The 22,124-nt window shown below is 42.4% G+C and overlaps 1 protein-coding gene and 1 non-coding gene across 3 annotated transcripts in view; both read right to left on the bottom strand.

The window, feature by feature from the left end:
• The window catches only part of Dcaf5 (DDB1 and CUL4 associated factor 5), a 111,125-nt gene that overhangs the window by 45,314 nt on the left and 43,687 nt on the right, over positions 1-22,124 (bottom strand). For both annotated transcript variants that reach the window (XM_041658154.1, XM_041658155.1), the window contains exon 6: positions 353-566. In XM_041658154.1, coding sequence (XP_041514088.1) covers positions 353-566 — 214 coding nt within the window. The remainder of the gene's footprint in view (positions 1-352; positions 567-22,124) is intronic.
• Positions 11,312-11,451, bottom strand: LOC121452609. The gene has a single exon (XR_005974858.1).

The following is a 22,124-nucleotide window of genomic DNA, read 5'->3' as shown; positions in this document are numbered from 1 at the left end:
TGGCTGCGTCTGCTTTCATCAGTTACTGGGTGTAGATGCTATGACAGTTAGGGTGGTCACGAATCTGATTACAGGGGAGGGACTTGGTCCTGCCTCAACTTGGTATGCCAGACTTTGTTGTCTCCCCAAGGGAGGAGGCCTTACCCCCTCTGAGAAGTGGAATGGAAAGGGTGGGAAGGAGAAGCAGGAGGAGGGGAGAGAGGGGAAACTGGAGTTGATATGTAAAATGAAAAAAGTTTAAAATAAAAAAAAATGAAAAAATATATATCAACAGTTCTACTTCATGTGGTACAAAAGAGAAACTGAGAGCAATACAGTAAGACATGGGGATGTAGACGGCCAAGGCACCCACCTGGTCACGATCCCCTGCAAAACAGCAGCTCTTCATAGTGCATGAGTTGAAGTAACCCTGATTGTCAAACTGGAACACTGGCAGGCGGGAGTGGATGTCATAAAGGACAGGGGGCAGGCGCCGCCGCAGGGCCAGGAGTTGGGTCCCATTGCTGTTGAATCGCACACTCATGGCACTTTGGAGAGATAGGTTGCCACCATAGCGCAGGAGAGAACTGGAAGGCAAAAAGCACAAGGATCAAGTCTGAGGCAGATAGGATAAAAGCCCGTAAAACACACTGAATTAGCTTCTTTACATGTGTCCAGGCTATCCTGTAAGGCTTATATCAGAATTTCAACAAAGGGCATTTAAATTCAAGAGTATCTTCTATTAAAATATAGTAGTTATGTTAAGAATGGCTCCTTGAAGCTGAGTGGTGGTGACACATGCCATTAATCCCAGCACTCAGAGGCTGTATCAAACCTGTATCAAAAAATAAAACAACAACAAAAAGAATGGTTTCTTGGAAAAAAAGAAAAAGAAAAAAAGAATGACTTCTTGGTTACATTAAAATAAGTTATTTAAAATGTCAGCCTCCCTTTTAAATCTCCAAAGGTAAATTTTGAATAATTTTACAAGAAAAGATTACCAAGGGCAAAATGGCTCAGTAGGTAAGGGCACTTGCTGTCAAGCCTTTGAACTTCAATTCTGACCTTGGGGCCCACATGGTGGGAAGATAACAGACACCTGAAAGTTATCCTTTGACTTACACACACATACACACATACACACACACACACACACACACACACGCACGCACAAATAAATATAAAAAAATTAATAGAAAAGTATTAACACATCTTGAAAAAAAGGACACATTAAAATCATTAGTTATTTTGCTTAACCACGCCCAAACAGAGAAGGGGTCATGTCCACCCCAACTGTCCAATAATGGATTTTCTTTTGGAGGGTGTGTGGTTCAAGACAGGGTTTCGTTGTGTAGCCTTGGATATCCTAGAACTCACTCTGTAGTCCAGGCTGGTCTTGAACTCAGAGATCCACCTGCTTCTGTCTCCTGAGTACTGAGATTAACTAATAATAGATTCTTAAACAATATATTTCTCTTTTGTATTAGAAGCACAAGAACCATCAGTGTTCCTCTGGGTAATTTTCAATGATTTCACAAGCATAAGAAGTATTTATTTTTCTTTTCAATTTGTTAAAAGATGAATCAGTAAGATGCCTGCTACCCGAGCTCAGTTTCCAGGACGCATGTGGTAGAGGGAGAACTTGCTTCAGCAGAACATACACAATGGCACATGTGTCACTCATACACACAATGGCATGTGAATCACACTCACACACACAGTGGCACATGTCACTCTCGCACACACACAGAGTTAAAACAAGTTTGTTTTTTTTTTTTTTTTTGGCAGGTCGGGGAGGAGATGGGGGCTGGTGAGCACTGGCTGCTCTTCCAGAGGACCCAGGTTCAAGCCCCAGCAGCAACATGGGAAATCACAGCTGTCTGTGACTCCAATTCCAGGGGATCTGACAACCTCATACAGACATACATGCAGGCAAAACACCAATGTACATGAAACAAAACAAACAAACAACAAAAAAAACTAAAGGAAACCCACTATGTTTCTAAATGATAAACGACTGTTGACGGCAGGTCCTGACTGACTTGTCGGGTGAGCGCCACCACAGCAGGTTCATGTGTGGTGCTGAGGACTGAACCTAGCGCTGCATGCATGCTAGGAAATGAACTACATACCTAGCCCAGATTCAGATTTTTAAAAAAAATTATAGTAATTTACTTTATGTATTGTGTATATTTTACCTGCAAATAATTATGTGTACCTGGTGCCCATGGAGGTCCTATGAAGGCATCAGCCCCACTGAACTGGAGTTACAGACGGCTGTGAGCCACAGAGGGGATGCTGGGAATCTAACCTGTGTCCTCTGCAAAAGCAGTAAGTGCTCTATGGCTTACTGAGCACCCAAGTGGAAGCTTTTTGGGACAGGAGAGTGATGAAAAAGAGGACAAAGAAGATAATCTAAGGAAGAGCTGCCCTGAAAACATCAGTGCAGGGGTGGCTGCTAACCCTACCATGGTCATAAAAACAACCTGTTAACCCCACCACAGTCATGCCTACCTCACCCTCCCAAAGCAATCTTCTCACCAAGGGGAGGAATGCTGTGGTATCCCAGCTGTGTATAGAAAGAAGGCCTGGTTAAAATAGCCTGTAATCCTTCTGGGTAGAATGGATGGAAGGAAGAAAAGACAAAAAGCCATCCCAAAATTCCAAGTACTGGGGAGAAGCCTAGAATCCCTCAAGTAATAAATCCTGCAAAGAAATAAATGGCCTTATAATGTCCTGAATACAAGCTACACTCACTCACACAGAGAAAGAAGGGCTGGGCTGTTGGAGCCCAGGCACTTCCTTTACAGGGTGCCCTGGCCACCACAGGCATGTGCAGTTATCTAAACAAGAGCTCAAAAACAATGAGAGGCTTTCAGTCTACAGTCAGCATGGAGCTTGCAATAAACCAGCATCTGTGGAACTGAGGGTGGGTGGGGGTGAAACAAGACTCACCAGAAACAAGCTTGGCCAGCCCCACCCGCTCAACAGCAAGGTTTGCATGAGCTCAAATCCCCAACAGGAAGCCGAGGCCTCTGCCAAACCCCTTCCATCAGTCAACAGCAATTTTCTCTGTCCCTTCTAGTCAGGCCAGCACTGACTGGCCTGTGGGTCTATCCCATTCCAACCCAAGCTCCTTGACCGGCCATTTGCAATTTGGTTACAGTGCAGGTGGTGTCTGAGGCTCCAGTGACTTTTCTCCTTCCTGCACTTCTGGGTAGGAATATTCCTCTTTCACACAAAGAGGGCACCTAAACACCTGGTTCATAGAGAACAAAATGAGGTTCCTTCCAGAAGGATGGAATAATAACTCCAGAAAGTGAGTCTTATAAACAGCCATTCTCAGCAGAAATGGAGAATGCAGCTGACCACTCCCTGAGAGAATAAGGAATCATCTATTTTGCCAGGAGAAAAGGCTTAAAGGCAGCTTTCCTTCATAGTCAGGATCCAGTATTGCCAAGATTCTACAGCTCAGGGCTAGGGTGCTGCCTCAGTGGTTAAGAGCATGCACTGCTCTTTCAGAGGACATGAGTTCGGTTCCCACCACACAGGATGGGGGACTCCTAACTACCTGTAACTTCTGTTCTAGGGGACCTAATGCCCTCTGCTGGTTTCCAGTGCAACCCTCCTGCACACACTCTTAAAAATTAAATAAAAAAAAGTTTAGGGCTGGAGAGTTGGCTCAGAGGTTAAGAGCATTTCCTGCTCTTCTAAAGGTCCTGAGTTCAATTCCCAGCAACCACATGGTGGCTCACAACCATCTGCAATGGGGTCTGGTGCTCTCTTCTGGCCTGCAGGCATACACACAGACAGAATATTGTATACATAATAAATAAATACTTTAAAAAAGAAAAAAAAAGTTTAAAAGATTCTATGGTTCATAGTTCCAAGTGTAATACACACACACACACACACACACACACACACAGAGAGAGAGAGAGAGAGAGAGAGAGAGAGAGAGAGAGAGACAGACCGACCGACCGACCAGGGATAACAGCATACACCTAGAATTCCAACATTCAGGAGACACAAGGTGAAGGTTAGCATGGGTTATACGCCAAGACCACAGTAGGGGCTAGAGGGAGGATATCTACAACTTTATTTTTTATTGGAAAAAAATTTTGTTTGTTTTTTTGAAACAGAGTCTCTTTACATAGTCCTGGCTGACCTGAAACTCACTATATAGACCTGGCTGGCCTTGAACTCACAGAGATCTGCCTGCCTCTGCCTCTACAGTGCTGGGATTAAAGGTGATCTACAACTTTTTAAAATGTAGGTTTCCGTATGATCCAGCTATGTCACTCTTGGGCACATACCCAAAGACTCTACTACAGAGAGATGCGCACATCCATGCTCACTGCTGCTCTATTCACAGTAACTGGGAAACGGAGTCAGTCTGGACGGACAACAAAAATGTTGTACCTATATACAAGGAATTTTATTCAGCTGTGAAAGAAACCAAAATTATGAAATTTGCAAGAAACTATATGGAACTGGAAAATATTATTCTGAGTGTGGTAACCCAGGCCCCCATATGTTCTCTATCACATACATCCTAGCTTTGAATTTTTGTTTGTTTGTTTGTTTGGTTAGTTGATTGGTTTGGTTTCTTGAGACAGGGTTTCTTTGTGTAGTTTTGGAGGCTGTCCTAGAACTCACTCTGGAGAGCAGGCTGGCCTCAAACTCAAAAAGATCCGACTGCCTCTACCTCCTGAGTGCTGGGATTAAAGGCTTGAGTCACCATCGCATGAAGCAAAGGGGCAGGAAACGAGGGGCAGGAAGCCCAGAGGCAGGAGCCGAGAGAGAGGGGGAGAGGCCCAAGAGCACGAAAGCAGCTGCTTATATAGGAAATTGGCACATGGGTCGCCCTGTGATTGGCTGCCACCATCAGCTGACACCAGACTGCATCGGGATAGGCCCAAGGACCCTTATCCACGGTGCATGCGAGAAGCGGGGGACACGCAGCTCCCAAAGGCAGAGCCAAATATGGAGTTGTTTATTTCCAACAAGACAGGATGTCGGCACCATCTTGTAATGGCGATCCTGTCCGGCTCACTACAGAGAGCTAGAGAGATAGTTCATTCAGCAGATAAGGTACTTGCCACCAAACCTGACAATTCCATATCCATGCCCAGACTCACATGGTAGAAGAAAAAATCAACTTCTAGAAGCTACCCTCTGCAACATTTGCACTGTGGCATGTGTGCACTCACACACATATACATATGTAAATATAATTTAAAAAAAATTTTAAAGACAGGGTTTCTCTGTGTAACAGCTCTGGTTGTCCTGGAACTTGCTTTGTAGATCAGGCTGGTCTTGAACTCACAGAGATCCACTTGCATCTGCCTCCCAAGTGCTGGGATTAAAGGCGTGTGCCACCATTGCCCCCGATAAAATTTTTATTTATTTATTTATTTATTTATTTATTTTGGTTTTTCGAGACAGGGTTTCTCGAACTCACAGAGGTCCGCCTGTCTCTGCCTCCCGAGTGCTGGGATTAAAGGCGTGAGCCACCACTGCCCGGCCCGATAAAATTTTTAAACCATCATTGCTCTTGGTTGCCTGTCAGAACTAGATGTAAAGTCCTACTGCTGAGGACTACACTTTGGTTGCAGCACAGATCAAGCTTAAACGGAAGTGGAAGCTCCCTCTCTGCTGGCTAGCTTTCATAGTGCTTTAAGACGGACAGGCTACAGGAGTAGAAAAACCATCCAAGTATCTTATCCAGCAGGAGACCCTGCAGGTTATGCTACAATACCATTCTCCCAAGCAAGATGTGCCCACTGTGCAATAGCGGCCTGTTATGGGAGTGGCCAACCATACTCCTACTGAATTTGAGGCCTGCATTCAGAAGAGAGAATCCATCCCTGGTACTGTAAACTTGGTCAAAGGACCATGGCCAGGAAGGCCAAGGCTCTAGGGAGGAACATATTATTACTATTGCTTGCTAAATGGGTATGTTGCCAAATGGTTGTTTAAATATTTATGATTAAATTTTCTCTTTCTTCTGAGTATACGCATATATACTGGTACTTGCATGTGGAATTGGTTCTCCTTGTACTAAACGGGTCCTGGGGATTGATCGCAGATCAGCAGGCTTTGTGGCAAGTGATTTTATCCACTGAACTATCTCGACAGTGGGAGGGAAATCAGAGAGGACAAATGGAGGGCTGAATATGATCAAGACAAAATATATCCTATACACATATGAAATTGTCAAAAAATAAACAAATGTTGGGTTTGTTTTAATGCAGACTTCTCAGAATCATGATTCCATTTTGGAATAAGGGTGAGCAAGATGAGGAGAGATGACCAGAGTCTCAATGAAATGCAAACAAAACAATATGGAAAAATCTAAAGCCTCCTGTCTTTTCCCAGAAAATTCTTTTTGACACCACAGTGCCACTCCACCAACAATACCTGCAATGTCCATTTCTACTCTAGCCTCCATCCTTAGCATATTTCCCGAAAAAGAAAATTTTCATTGCTCTATGAGGACTGAGTGATTTTCTTTTCTTTTTTTATTTTTTGACACAGGATTTTCTCTGTGTAGCCCTGGCTGTTCTGGAACTCACTTTGTAGACCAGGCTGGTGTTGAATTCACGTAGATATGATGTGGGATTCCCTTCTGCATGCTGTGAATATGTTTTATTTATTAATAAAGAAGCTGCTTTGGCAGGGCAGCTTATAGCTAGGTGGGAAATCCAAGCAAAAGGACAGGGAAAAGAAGGTGGAGTCAAGCAGACAGTAGCAGCCACCAGAGGAGATGTGAGGTAACCACAAGCCTCGTGCAAAATATACAACAGAAATTAGTTAATTAAAATTCTAAGAACAGGTTAATAACACCTGAGCTAATAGGCCAAACAGTTTGTAATTAATATCAAACCTCAGAGTGGTTATTTGTGAATTGGCAGGGGGAAGAGAAACCTCCAGTTACATAGACACACCTGCCTCTGCCTATTGGAGTGCTGGAATTCAAGGTATGCACCACCATTATAAGAATGCCTCTATTCTGACTTGCTCTCAGAAATCCATTCTCTCCTCTCTCTCTCTCCTCCCCCCCCCCCCTCTCTCTCAAAACAAAGTCTCTCTCTATAGCCCTGGGTGTCGTGAAACTCACTGTGTAGACCAGGCTGGCCTCCAACTCACAGAAATTTGTCTGTCTGCCCCTCCCCATCAGTGCTAGGATTAAAGGGGTACATCTCCACTGCCCAGATCAAAACAAAGCTGCCACTGTCTTTACTGTTCAACAGCTGGCTGCTGCTGCACACCCAAATGTGAGTGGCACCTGGAAGCACTGGCCAACACGTTAGGATGAGTCAAGTAAAAACATTCCTAAAGGAAGAATAAAAGGTTATTTCCAAAATATTTTCAGCCAGTGACTTGCTGTACAATGCAACAAGATCACAGTAGGAGGTGATATAAGGGTCAGTGTGCAAAAGACCTTAGACTTAAGGCAGGATGTGAAGCAGACCAGACCCTAATAGCCCAGACTACTGTAGACTTCTGTACTTAGTTAGCTAGTTGTTAAGAAAACACTCAGCTGGACCTCTTTATTGCTCTAGCAGGATAAAAATACTTGGCCAAGGTCTTGGAAGAAAAAAGAAAAGTGATTAGAAATATCATATCTAGCTCAGTATTAAGTATCTTAGTGCTCTATTGTGAAGAGACATCATGGCCATGGCAACCCTTATAAAAGAAAGCATTTAATTGGGGCTGGCTTACAGTTCAGAGGTTTAGTCCATTGTCATCATGGCAGGGAGCAAGGTGGAGAGCATGAAGGCACTGCAGGCAGCCAGGATGCTGAAGAAGCAGTTGAGAGTTCTATATCTGGATCCATAGGCAGCAGGAAGAAAGAGAGCCTAGCTTGGGCTTTTGAAAACTTCAAAGCCCACCTCCAGTGACCCATCCTCCAACAAGGTCACACCTCGTAATCTTTTTTTTAAAAAAATATTTATTTATTTATTATGTATATGGTATTCTGTCTGTGTATGACTGCAGGCCAGAAGAGGGCACCAGATCCCATTACAGATGGTTGTGAGCCACCATGTGGTTGCTAGAAATTGAACTCAGGACCTTTGGAAGAGTAGGCAATGCTCTTAATCTCTGAGCCATCTCTCCAGCCCCCACACCTCGTAATCTTTTCAAATATTGCGACTCCCTGGTGACCAAGCATTCAAATCTATGAGTCTATGGGGGAGGGGGAACATTCTCATTCAAAACCACAATGGGGAACCAAAGAAGCTTCCAAGTGTAGACCTTACAAAGTCCGAAATCCATTACCATAAATCCACGGCTAAGTAACTCATCTGATGCTGCCTGATGATGCCAACACGATTTCCAGTGCACATGGCACCCATTTCCCCAGTACGCTGATGTTTGGGTCAAGGCTGTACTATTCTAACTCAGAGCTGGTTCATGTAGATCACAGGGAGAAAATTTCTCCATATGAGTTTCTGCTTTAGGATGACCTATATGGAACCTGAAATATTTTGTCATTTCTATAATTCAACATATAGAATACAAAGAATCCTAGAAGACACTAGAAATAGGTATAATGTCCACTTAATTGTGTTTAGTAACCCGATAAACTCTTAGTTATGCCTCTCATTCCTCCTCTTCTCTTCCTTTGCCTCTGTCTCTACTGTTCCACAGGAACGACCGATGACACACTCCCCTCACCCCACTATGCTTCCCAAACGGGCCTCGTGTTCCTAGACTCAAACATCAAGCTTCTGACCACAAGATGCTGCTTTTGTTTTTCCAAAACAGTCTGACCCTTAGTCCCAAGGATGAACCTCCCCACCCCCAGGGGAAATAGACCTGAACAACTGTGACTGAACAAATTTATTATCCCCTGAACATTATTCACCAAGAGTTTGAGTTCATATTTTGAATATCTAGAAATCTAATTTTACTGAAGGAGTTAATTATATTTCTGACAGATATCTTTGCATAATCAAGTGGAATATTTAGTCCATATGGCAGACTATATGGATGTGTGTGTGCGTGTTCATGTATGTATGTATATATTTTTAAAAATTTGAGATGCATATGTGTATTTTTTTTTAAAATTGAGACAGGATTTCTCTATGTAATCCTGCCTGTTCTGGAATTTGCTATATAGACTATTCAACATGGATCTCTCTAGGTAACCAAAGACACCTTCCACTGTTGGAGAAAAGCCAGATGCTAAAATTGCTTATAGAGTATTTACTTAAAACCAGAAGCTCACAGGACTCTCTAGACCAGTGGTTCTCAAACTGTGGGTCGCCACCCCTTTGGCAAACCTCTATCTCTAAAAATGTTTACATTACAATTCATAACAGTAGCAAAATTACAGTTATGAAATAGCAATGAAAATAATTTTATGGTTGAGGTCACTACGACATAGACTGTATTGAAGGGTGGCAGCATTAGAAGGTTGAGAACCACTGCTCTAGACCAACAATTCAAGCTCTGTGTACAAATTTCATTAAAGAGTGCTTTAACCAGTAACCAGGTGATCCTGATGTTTGACTGTCAGGAGAGCATGTGAGCCTGGAATCCAACCAATGAGCAAAACTGGTTTCACAGCGCCACCTTGTGACCTAAAGCTAGAAAGCAATTTTACTAGAATACCTGGTCTTCTGTCCCCTGCCAGTAACAGTCAAAGCCCAACAAGAATGTTTGCACTCGCCCTGAGGACTTAGTCCTTAGATACAGAGCTCTGGTTCCCGTTATTACACTTTGAACATACAGACTGCTAGGCTGGAGAGGCTGAGACAGACGATTAGACTAATTTTGATCCCACCCCATCCCTAAAAAAACAAAAACAAAAACAAAAACAAAAAAAAACATTGAAAACAAACTAGGGATGCATCCATTCAATGCTACACACTAGAGATTAAGGATGACTAGAACATGGTCCTGTTCTTTCAAGTTCACAGAAAAGTACAAGAACTATGGAGCAAGCTAATGTGCCTCTTTCTGGGAAGCAATCCTTGCACCCTGGAAAGGACAGCAAAGATAGAAACTGGTTTCACTGAAGATAACAGTCACTTAGTAACCAATGGCAGCAAAAGAAGTGACTGACTCATGCAACATGAATGTAGAAGGCCTTACAAGTTCTACAGAGACTGTGAATAAAGAAATCCCTCTCCAGGGCTGCAGAGATGGCTCAGTGGGTAAGAGCCCTGGATGCTTTTACGGAGGACCCGAGTTTGATTGCCAGCATCCACACACACTCCAGTTCCAGGGATCTGATGCCCATTTATGGCCTCTACAGGCACTAGGTATGTATATGACACACATGCAGACAAATAAACATACCTAGAAGACAAAATTTTTACAAAAGAAAAAAGGACAAATTATCCTGTGTTTGTCTGTGGAATACAGACTGCACTGAGAAGGGCAAACTTCTCTTAGGCAGCGTTCGTTTATCTTGTGAAATAGATTATTCATTCAAAAATATTTATATTTTATAGCATCCTACACAATATAGGTTCTGGGCATGTTTATATGAACAAAGATAACCCACGCAAGGTATAAGAGAATGGCAAAAAATGATGTTTAAGGATCTGCACTAAACACAACAGGCCAAGAGCCAGTGCGGACAGCACTGATAGAAAGAAGGGAGTGGCTGTGAGATGAAGCAGGGTCTTGTAATCGAGAGCTTCCAGGCGTAATCAGAAGATGGGTAAAGACAGGACTCTAGGATTTCACCCAGAAAAAGACTGTAAGAAAGCAAAGGATGGAATATAGTGCTGGGGGAGAAAGCAGGGTGGAACACTTGTATGGTAAAGGTGAGTGGGAGAGCAGGACAGCCCAGCCAGGTATGGTGGCTCACGCTTGTAACCCTAGCACTTGGAAGACCGATGCATCAGGAGGACTGCCAGAAATTAAGGCTAATTCAGGCTCCACAGTGAGACCTTGTCTCAAAATACAAAGAAAATACAAAAAAGGAAGAGAGAAGGGATAGGGAAGAGAGGGATGGGCAAGGGTGGAGGTGCCTCTGATCTGATAACACTCCTGGTTTTCTGCTGCAGTTTCCTACCATGCCATCTAAACTTCTGGGGCCTCCTGATTCTGTTCTCTCTGTCCCTTCAAGTCAGATCTCTCTCTACAGAGTTAATGAGGTTGTTAAAAGCACTAGACTCACAGGGAATAAGGTAAATACCATAGAAGCAAAAGGAGCCTTTCATTAATTTTCCTTTCCTTTTCATTTTGTCAATGGAGGAGTAACTTCACTTGGTTTCCTTTTTGTTTGCTCTTATAAGTACATTTAATAAGCAGATACTGAACAAAATATAAAGAAAACAAACAATATTTAAGAGTGACGGTTTAAAGAGCTGTATGGAGGTGAACGATCAGACTTAGCCAGCTCTTCTAAGTCAGACAGAGACCTCCATGTTCATGTAGGACCGCTGCTTTCTGCAGACAAAAGACATTTTCTCCTTTGTCTACATGCTTGGTTTTGCAGCTTCCATTTTGGATTCATTTTTGTCAAACTTATTTTACAATACAACGTAAGATAGGAATGTACCTCATGGGTAGAATGTTTATCGAGTGTGAAGCCCTGGGGTTTGATCCTCTGTACCACACACCTATACATGACAATTAATATAACATAGTACTATGCATTAATAATGCTAAATGCATTATTTCCTAAGTATACATACACCAATGAACCACAGCGAGATCAAGAGGTGACTTTAGGCTCAATATCCTACCCTAGATCCCAGATAGTCATATTGATATCGATCTTAAATGTCACTATAGAACCTTCATCCATTAACCGATGAAAGCAGAGGCTGAGGACCCAAAGTCCAACTGAAGAGTGGGATCAAAGAGGTCAAGACCACAATGAGGATGCCTATCCACTGAAACAGCTTACCTGAGCTAATGGGACCTCACCAATTCTGGTCAGATAGAGAAGAAATCAGCATAGTACCAAACTAGGTCCTCAGAGTATGGGTGACAGTTGTATGGCTGGGATAGACTGTAGGGTCACTGGCTGTGGGGCAAGGATTTATCCCCACTGCATGTACTGGTTTTTTAGAATCCTTTCTCTTTGGAGGGATACCTTGCTCGGTGTCGATATAGTCAGAGGGAGGGGCTTGGTCCTTCCTCAAAGCAATGTGGATGGGAGTGGGATGGAGGGTAAGATGGAGGGAATGGGAGGAGGGGAGGGAGTAGGAACTGGGATTGATATGTAAATAAAAGATACTTTTTCTTTAAATAAAATAAAGGAAAAAAATTAAAAAAAATATCCTACCCTAGAGTAACCACTACTCTGACACCTATAATCTGCCTGTCTGTAAACACCACACAAATGGAATCATAGGGGACAGGCTCCTTTGTGGCTGACTTGTCTTCTTTCACTCAAGATTATAACCATGAGGCTCATCCACATCAGTGTGTGGATCAACAGTCTGTTCCTTTCATGGTTTGTCCATTTTTTTTTTATATGGCTACCATACACTTTGCTTATCACTTTCCTTCAGTGGATATTTCAGCTTGTTCCAACTTTTGGCTACTATGGATAAAGCAGCTGGGATACTCTTGTATTTATCTTCAGCGGAGACACATAATAATCATATCCCTTAGGTAGAGCTAAGTGTAAGGTTGCTGGGTCCTATGTTTAGCCTCAGCAGACATTTACAACGTTTTCTCTGACAGTTGTACCTATTCAGATCTGTCCAAATTATGATGGCATCCTAACTTTAACAGCTTTGCCAACACTATCAATCTTTTCCCACTGTAATCATTCTGAGCATTTTTCAGTTACCTTGTAAGTAAGGAAGCTGCAAAGCTTTAACTTTTCTTCCTTCCTTTTAAATAGTCTCATTAACTCAGGCTGGCCGTGAACCTGCCATTCAGGTGAAGATGATCTTTAACTCCTGATCCTCTTGTTCTATCTCTCAAGCTCTCAAGTACTAGCTTGCAGTTGTGAGACAGAAACCTTAAACTTTCAAATGCTTACTGTCTGTTTATTTTATTTGATAAAGCATTTCTGCTGATTTTAAAGAATGGAACTTGGAGAGATGGCTCAGTTGTTAAGAGTACTATCTGCCCTTCCAGAGGACCTGGCTTAGATTCCCAGCTCCCACATGTCTGTAACTCCAGTTTCAGGGAGTCCTTCTGACCCTCTTGGGCACCAGACACACACACACACACTGCTTACAGAATACAAGCAAAATACATTACAGAATATAGGCAAAATACCCATATGCACTCAAAAAATAATAAAAAAGTATAATTATTTAAAAATGAACTTCTATTTTTTACAGATTCATAGTTCTTTATATAGTCTATATATGAATTCTTAGTCAATATATACCTTACACATATAGTACCTATCTACCTTTTCACAGATGTAATGCTGTTTTTGTTTAACAAAAGTTCTTAATTTTAATGAAATCCAATTTGGTTTTTAGAGACAGGCTTTCTCTGTGTAGCTCTGGCTATCCTGGAAATCACTCTGTGACCAGACTGGCCTCAAACTCTGAGATCCACCTGTCTTTGCTTCTCAAATGCTAGAATCAAGAGCATGTGTCAAGCTAGGCACAGTGGTGTACACTTTTGATCCCACGCTTGGGAGACAGAGGTTGGTGGATCTCTGTAAGTTCAAGGCTACATAGTGAGTTCCAGAACAGTCAGAGCTACACAGTGAGACCCGGTCTTGAAAACAAAAGCTACACAGTAAGACCGTCTTGAACACAAACAAAACAAAACAAAAGTGTAGGGGCCGAAATATGCAGGCCCATATTCCACACTGTCTGGTGGTCAGAGAATCTGAGCGACTTAGAGGCACAATTTGCACCTTCCACACAGGAGGGGATCGCCTGGCTCTTTTGAAGTAAAGCAATCCCAACAGGTGCCAGGACATGCTAATGTAATTCTGCTCCTTCCATTATAACTATGAAGTCACTTGGGGGAGAGGTGTTTTCAACCTACTTGACCAAATGGACATAGGTAAGCCATGACTTAAGTCATTCCCCACTACCTAGGAAACAGAATGCTAATGAGGGGGAAGTTACCTTCCCCCTCAGTTTATGTTGATATAAAAGCTGTTTGAAAAATAAACATGGGTGATTTGGGGATTTGAATAATCCCTGAAACTCCCTCCCGATTTCTGTGAATTGTGTCTTCATTTTTCCCACACCTCTACGCAGGTAAGAAATGTTTTTGTTTTGTTGGTTTTTTTTTGCTGGGGCTGGTCCCCAACACCTTACTAACACTTTCTTTTATGAACATTGCTTTTGAAGTACTTCTGAAAAGAATTAAATATGCAAGTGTGAGTATGTAGATGTGTATGTGGACTCAAGTGCCCGAGGGGCCAGAGTGTCCAACTGCTTATTTAAGAAATCTGTCCACTTGGTTGGACAAAGTGGTACACGCCTTTAATTCCAGCACCTGGGAAGCAGAAGCAGAGGCAGGGAGCTCTCTGGTCAATATTGTGAATTCCAAGCCAGCCAAAGCAACATAGTAAGACCCTGTTTCAAATACTTTGTCTACTTTGATAAGGAAAGAGGGATCAGGAGAGTCTCATTCTTTCAAGTTGAAGCAAATACCAAAGGTTTTGATGTTGGATACCAGGTTTTAACATTTTATATGAGGAACCTTCAAATGCAGTATGACAGACATTTCTTGGCTGGCCCAGAAGGCAAGGAGATGCATTTATTTCGGTCTCTATTGAAGTAGGATTGGCACAGGTCTCAAAGAGCAGACACTTCGACCTAGACATCCCAAGAGCCAAACCAGGTCCTCCGGGCAATTTTCTCTGACAGTGGTGGCCATGCTTGCTCCTGCTGCTGTAATACAACATGGGCGAAAGCAGCCTGGGGAGGAGAGGGTTTACTTGGCTCACAGACCCATCTGCAAGGAAACCAGGGCTGCTGCTTACTGGGTTGTTTCAGAATCCCCTTCTTACACTTCTTCCCAGGACCTGCACAGGGTTCTACACCCCAGCCGGATGGGACCTTCCACATCTACCAACAACCAAGAAAAATGCTCACATGCCAGTCTGATGGAGGAGGTTCTGTAACTGAGATGCCTTCTTCCCAGCTAAGTCTAGCTTTGTGTCAGTCTGACAAAAACTAACTCACAAGTAGGAATCTGTACTTTTTCACTGCTCATTTTTTTCACAGGTCATTTATACAATGCCTAAAATATCATCTACTAAGGTAAATCTTAAAAGGAATTCCTGGTTTGCCTAGTTTTATTACTAAGTGAGATGAGAAAGAACCACTTTCTCATTATCCTTGTCAAAGCTACTTGGCATAAAACCCACAGTTGCTGACAGAATCTAAAAAGACTGAAGGGAAGAGATGGTGGGTGAGGAGACCACTACCACAGGCAGAGCATGAGGGAAGCTTTGCTCTCTGTCTCCATTCTCTAGACAGCAGAGGACCGCAGTTCTGAAACTAGCCCGAGGCTGCTGCAACAGTATGCATGATGTAAGTGGGATGTTGGCACCGACAAAGGAGGGAGGTTCTGGAAACAGGTCAGAAATATCGAAATGGAACCAACGACATCTTGTTTGACTGTGTAAAATATACTCGTAGGTGTGAAGTTCTCTCCTTTAGTCAATTACACAAGTTTCCCCTCCCTAAGGTCCAGTCATCACTGCCCAAACGCCTAAAGCTGAACTTTCCAATTTAGGATCAGGCAAGTAATCTGAGGGTTTAAGATTAATATTAAGCCTTCAAGAAGTGGTGGAACTGGGCTCAGTGGTTAAGAGCTTTGCTTGTTCTTCTAGAGGACCTGGGTTCTATTCTCAGCACCTACAAGGCAGCTAACAATTGTATTTAACTACAGTTCCAGTGGATTTGATGCCCTCTTCTGCAGGCATTGCACACACATAGTGCACAGACATACATGCAGGCAAAACATCCATACACATAAAAGAAAATAAATTAACAAATAAATAAATAGATCTTTTGTGTGGCAGAAGGAAGATAATTTATTGGAGAGCTCACAAAAATAAGGGAAAATACAAAAGAAATGGAGCATGCAGCCATGGGCCCAGTCAGAGGGTAAAAATCCTAAAGACAGAGCCAAGTTTGTCTGTGTGTGTATGAGAGGCTGAGCCTTAAACTTATAACATGAAAGCTGAATTCCAGACTAATAAAATTGTAAAAGGCAATAGAATTCTAGATAATATTTAACAAAAAGAGAATTAAGATGGCTTTGCCTTTTCTAGAAAAGGCAAAGAGCACAGGGCCTGGGACTTTTGGCCAAAGTGCATGAAGCTTCTCCCAACAAATGCAACCTCTGAATGAGACTGCGGTCTTCCTTGATTCTAATAAATAGATCTTTAAAAAAAAGAAGAAGAAGAAGAAGTGGTGGGACCCTGACTACACCAAGAAGTTTAAAGAAGAACCTTTAACTCAGTTTTGGCTCTTAGTACAGAAAGAAAGGTTCAATGATATATAAAATATTTTGACTTTTTTTAAAGAGAAGCACATATGTGCATATATACATATATAAAACATTCATGTGTGTGTATATATATATGGATAATACTAAAAACAAATAAAACCAAACAGACTATAGTCACAAGTGGTGGCACAAGCCTGTAAAGAGACAAAGGCAGACCTAGGAGTTCAAGGTCATCCTCAGAGAGGTAGCAAATTTGAGGCCTGCCTGGACTGTACAACCCTGTCTGAAAACAATAACCACAGAAAACAAGCCAGGTAGTGGCAGCAGTTGCACACACTTTAATCCCAGCACTCAGGAGGCAGAGTGAATCTCTATAAATTTGAGGCCAGACTGGTATTCAGAGCGAATTTGAGGACAGCCAGGACTGCACAAAGAAAGGCTATCTCAAGAAACCAAACAAATAACCAAATCAAAACCAAAAACAAACAAACAAAAAAACCCAGAAAACAAAAAGAACCTATCTTATAAGAAGATGGTAATTACACAGCTGGAAGATGGTGCCTGCCTTTGACCCTAGCACTCAGAGACAGAGGCAGGTGGATCTCTGTGACTTTGAGGCCAGCCTGGTCTACAAAGTAGTTCCAGGACAGACAGGGCTACACAAAAATCCTGGGGTGGGAGTGGGGGTGGGGGAAGGGGAGAAGGAGAGAGAGAGGCCAATAACTCACATAACTGTCACTATCCCTGGTAATGAAAGGTGACGGAGGTCAGCTCAGGATCACATGCCTCCTAATAAGGTATACTGTCTGTGGTGACCCCAACCATAAAATTATTTTCATTGCTACTTCATAACTGTAATTTTGCCACCGTTATGAATCGTAATGTAATTATCTGTGTTTTCTAACGGTCTTTTGGAGGTCTTGGACCCACAGGTTGAGAAGCACTGGCCTAGATCTACACTCAGTCTGAAGGCTCCAGAAAGCATCAACAGCACTCGAGCTCTGTGGCCTCTTCTCTTAGGTTCTCTCTCTCTCTCTCTCTCTCTCTCTCTCTCTCTCTATCTCTCTCAATTTTTTGTTTTTTGTTTTTCGAGACAGGATTTTTTTTCTGTAGCTTTGGAGCCTGTCCTAGAACTAGCTCTGTAGACCAGGCTGGCCTCGAACTCACAGAGATTCACCTGCCTCTGCCTCCCGAGTGGTGGAATTAAAGGTGTGAGCCATCACCGCCCGGCCCCCCTTAGGTTCTCTTAGGTTGGACCAGATGCTAACTCAAGTCCTGTCTACCACTAACATTTTATCCTGCCAACCAGCCCTCTCATGGGTTTATTTCAGGGCAGTGATGGAACAGAATGACTGTGCCCATACACCTACAGGCTTCAGGTTAAAGTAGAGCAGTCTGGTTTAGGAGAAGGCAAAAAAAAAAAAACAAAACAAAAACTCAACAACTTAATATCCATACGCTGGGCTAAGAAGGACAGATATTCAGGAGGGAATCCTCATGGCTCTTACGGAGACTATCTCTAGGAGTCCAATAGCCAGCCAGTCAGAGTAGATCCTGAATTCACCCACAGGAAATAATTTACGATAAAGACCTAGTACAGAACCACAGCAGACCAAACCTAGACTCCTAAGGGTAAACAACTTGTCCTTTCTGGGCTGAGATCTCAATAAAAGCTTTCTTTTTCTTTCTTTAAAACAACAACAACAAAAAAAAAACAAAACACACAAACAAAACCAGGGTCTCATTATATAGCCCTGGCTGGCCTGGAACACCACAGGCCTCCAACTCAGAGATCCGCCTGCCTCTGACTCCCAAGTGTTGAGATTAAAGGTGTGTGCCACAACACCAAGTAAAATCTTTTTGTGCTAGAAAAAAAAATTTCATTTACTCTCTAAGACTACTACATATAATTTTATTAACAATTATAAGGGGTTTACAAGACTCCTAAAACTTCTTTCTATAAATATCTCTGAAATAGCTCTATCCTGCTTAAAGCTTGTCCTCCTGAGGGACTCCAAACTATACGAAGATCTGGGCTGGGGTTTCTAGGGAGTTGTATTCAAGAAACAAATTATCTACTGCAACTCAGCATAATTAATCCTACAAGAAAAAGACTGACAGCCTCCCTCCCTCTCCTTTACACCAACTTGTACTAAGGGAATTCAAACAGAGAAGAGCTGTAATTGAATCCCTAATTCCAGGGTATATGAAATTAAGAAGGCCTCTCAGAGTACGCCATGCCCCTTTACCTGGCACCAACAAAGCCTTGTACAACATTAGAAGGGTTAAAATAGCAAGGCAAAGACCTTGTTCCCATGGGACTGTGCTCCATTGATGCCAATAACAGGATCAGGCTAGACTGCCACTGGCCTTATTAGATGATTTTCTTTAATATGGGCTTTAAAAAAAACTATAGGTTATAAGAGAAAACACAAAATTCCAGCCATAACTAAAGAAATAAAAACAATAAATATCATTTTCCTCCAGAAGACTAGCATCAGCTTGCTGACACAGGTCTGGAGAAACACACAGCCACTATTACAGTTAGTAGTTTCTAAGTCACTGTAGCCTTTGGTGGTAATGGTAGAAATTTGATTTTTTTTTTTAAAATCAAAAACACCTTCCTTAGGCATGGTGACACACATTTGTAATCACTCTGAGGTAAAGACAAAAAGATCAAAGTTCAAAGCTCAAGGAGGCAAGATGGCCACTGGGTAAAAACTCTTAACAATGCAAGCTTGATGTCCTGTTCAATCCCCAGATCCCAAGGCAGAAAGACAGACTGACTCCTGACAGTTGTCCCGCCTCCCCTTCCCCCCCATGCACATGCCATGGTATACGTACACTCCCTGCAATAACAGCAATAGGAAAAGGAGGAGGAGTAATAGTAGTAGTAGCAGCAGCAGCAGCAGCAGCAGCAGCAGCAGCAGCAGTAGTAGTAGTAATAGCATCTTTTCTTAAGTTCAGTGGCATCCTGGCTTTACAGTAAGCAAGCTCCCAATGAAAGAAAAGGGAGTCCAGGTGGTGGTGGTGCACACCTTTAATCCCAGCACTTAGGAGGCAAAAGCAGGTGAATCCCTGTGAGTTCGAGGCCAGCCTGGTCTACAAGAGCTAGTTCCAGGACAGCTAGGACTGTTACACAGGGAAACCCTGTCTCAAAAAACCAAAAGAAAGGAAGGAAGGAAGGAAAGGAAAGGAAAAGAAAGGAAAGGAAAGAGGGAAAAAGAGAACAGAAACTGATGGTGCACACCAATCCTAGTACTTCAGAAGTAGAGGCAAAGAGATTCAGGAGCACACAGGGAGGGGCTATATGAAATGCAGTCTCAAAAAACAAACCAAAAACAAAGAAAGGAAGGAGGGAAGGAAAGAGAAAGAGGGAAACTTAAAATACCACACCCTACCTCCAGGTGGTTCAGTGGTTAAAGGCATGCCACCAGGCCTGTCAACCTGAGTTTGATCATCTGGACCTTCATGGTCAAGAAAACCAACTTCTGCAATAGCTAGTCATTGCAACTCTAAGTGGAGCAGAAAGCAGGCTGGGAACAGGCAGGCATAGGCAATTCATATTCTGCCTTTTGTAGCACGGATGAGCTAGAACCATTGTTCAGAAACACCATGCGATGACAGAACTAACTAAACCTAAGAACCTAAAGAGCCTGTCTTCTTTTTGGACAGTGCCCTCCTTAGGCACATAGCACAAAGGCACATGAAGGGTCTGCCACTATTGTGCACTAGAAAAGCAGGAGGGGTGAGGGACTGTGTGATGGAGAGTGCAAAAGCAATCTCCTCAGCCATGTGGAGCCTCAGGGAACCCTGTTCAACATGAGGGACACTCCTCCACTACAGTAGTTCCAACTCCCTGAACTGCCCTGTGAAGAGAATCAGTAGGTACTGGAAATCAAGGAAGATAATCTTCTGTACTTAACTGCCTGCTTCACTGAGGGTTCATTAAACAAGGAGAACCTTGCTTATTCTTTATGGCACTCTGCAACATTGCTTCACGGAGTGAGCAATTACCTACACATAGGATCTCCGGAGACATTAACTGCCTTTTATAAACAATGCAGGTGAAAATGGACGCTTAAAAAAAATCCCACACTAGCTCAGAATTGAAAATAATAGAGGGTTATTTATTTAGGGGTAGACTCACAGATCACAATCATCTGTTGGAACAGGGAACAGCAACCAAATCCCCCAGCTGGAAAAGAGGCCGGACACACACTTTACATAGGCATAAATAGTATAAGAGATCACACCCAAGTGGGCTGGTATCTTAAAGGCTATTGTCTGAAGAGACAGAATGTGCTCCCACAGCACCTCCCCCTTTTGTTTAAGAGAGTTCGAAACCCAATACAAAACTATATACACTAGGAACAAATATCAAGTATAAGATTAGAATTATAACCAGCATAAACAATATTAAGCAAGGAATATATGCTAAATGTTTTAATAAACATTCTATCCTAAGGAGTCTAGTCTTGTATAGGAAATGGCTTGGCTAGATAATAAGAGGACAGTAACTATAACTATCTAATCTTCAACCCCATCGAAGGCCTGAGAAGGGAGATATTACTTGAGCAGGCAGAAAGTACAATCAAGTGCTTCCAAAGAGAGCAATATATGACAGAGACAATTAGCTACCTGAGCAATTACCTAAAGTCTCATTAGCAATGCTGAAGCAACCAACTTTGTCTAAGGAAGGCCTAGCATAACTGACAGACCATTTTTAGAGGCAGTAAACTTTTCAGAACTGTCTTACCTTGTCTTGGCAAAATTTGACAGTTCTTTTTCCTTGTGTCCTGCTTATCCATCTCTGGATACTATGTACTTTGTCAGTGGTTGAGGTATGGGCAGTTCCTTGCCCAAAGGCCAATTGTGTCAAGAAAACAAACTCTGAGTGGAGTGTCTTTGGTGCTCAACATTCTCTCGGGAGTAGATTAGTGCTGTCAGGAGCAATTGTGTCTCATGACAGCAGAACCCTAGGTTATTTAATTGCCATATTCTATAGATCCTTGAAATGGTTGAAGATTACCTTCTAAACAGAATACAATTTCTATGTGTCTAAAGAACCTAACTGATCTGACTGTATGTACAACAAACATGAACAACTATTGACCTATAATATGTAATACCTGTATAACTTAAAGACTATGTACAAGTACCAAAAGGCCCTGCCTCCATCACAGGACTTAAGGAACATGAAAGAACATCCTACATCTTATATCCCTACCACACATTCCCCAGTTAGCACTTTAGATGATCAAGTTAGGACTGGGCCAGTGTACTTTTTTTTAAATATAAAAAACAGAAGAAACAAGCTAGCTCCCCAAAACCCCATGGTATCAGCCATTAACTTTTTGTTGTTGTCTCTAGTCCTGTTAAGGGAATGAAAAAGGTGAACCAATTTCCTTCTCAAAAACTACATCACATGAATAGATAACATAGAATTTCCATATAATTTTAGGAGTTTACAGTTCTACTAAAGCGTACTGAGGGACACCCTGTGGCCTGAAATTAAGAAACTCTAGTTCAGGGGCTGGAGCGATGGCTCAGGGGTTAAGAGCCATCTTAAAAAGAAGCTGGTTTTCCAAAGGTCATGAGTCCAATTCCCAGGAACCACACAGTGGCTCACATCCATCTATAATGAGATCTGATGCTCTCTTCTGGTGTGCAGGCAGAACACTGCATACATAATAAATGGATCGTAAATCTTAAAAAAAAATAAAAAATAAAAAAAAAACCTACCTAGCTCTGTGTCAATGAACGTGGAAACTCCA

Source organism: Microtus oregoni, unplaced genomic scaffold, assembly GCF_018167655.1.
Source record: "Microtus oregoni isolate MIOR12 unplaced genomic scaffold, Mior012 000009F_ref0000495, whole genome shotgun sequence".
NCBI classification, from domain to species: Eukaryota; Metazoa; Chordata; class Mammalia; order Rodentia; family Cricetidae; genus Microtus; species Microtus oregoni.
The sequence above is the reverse complement of the archived record's forward strand: the minus strand, read 5'-3'. Positions and strand labels throughout refer to the sequence as shown.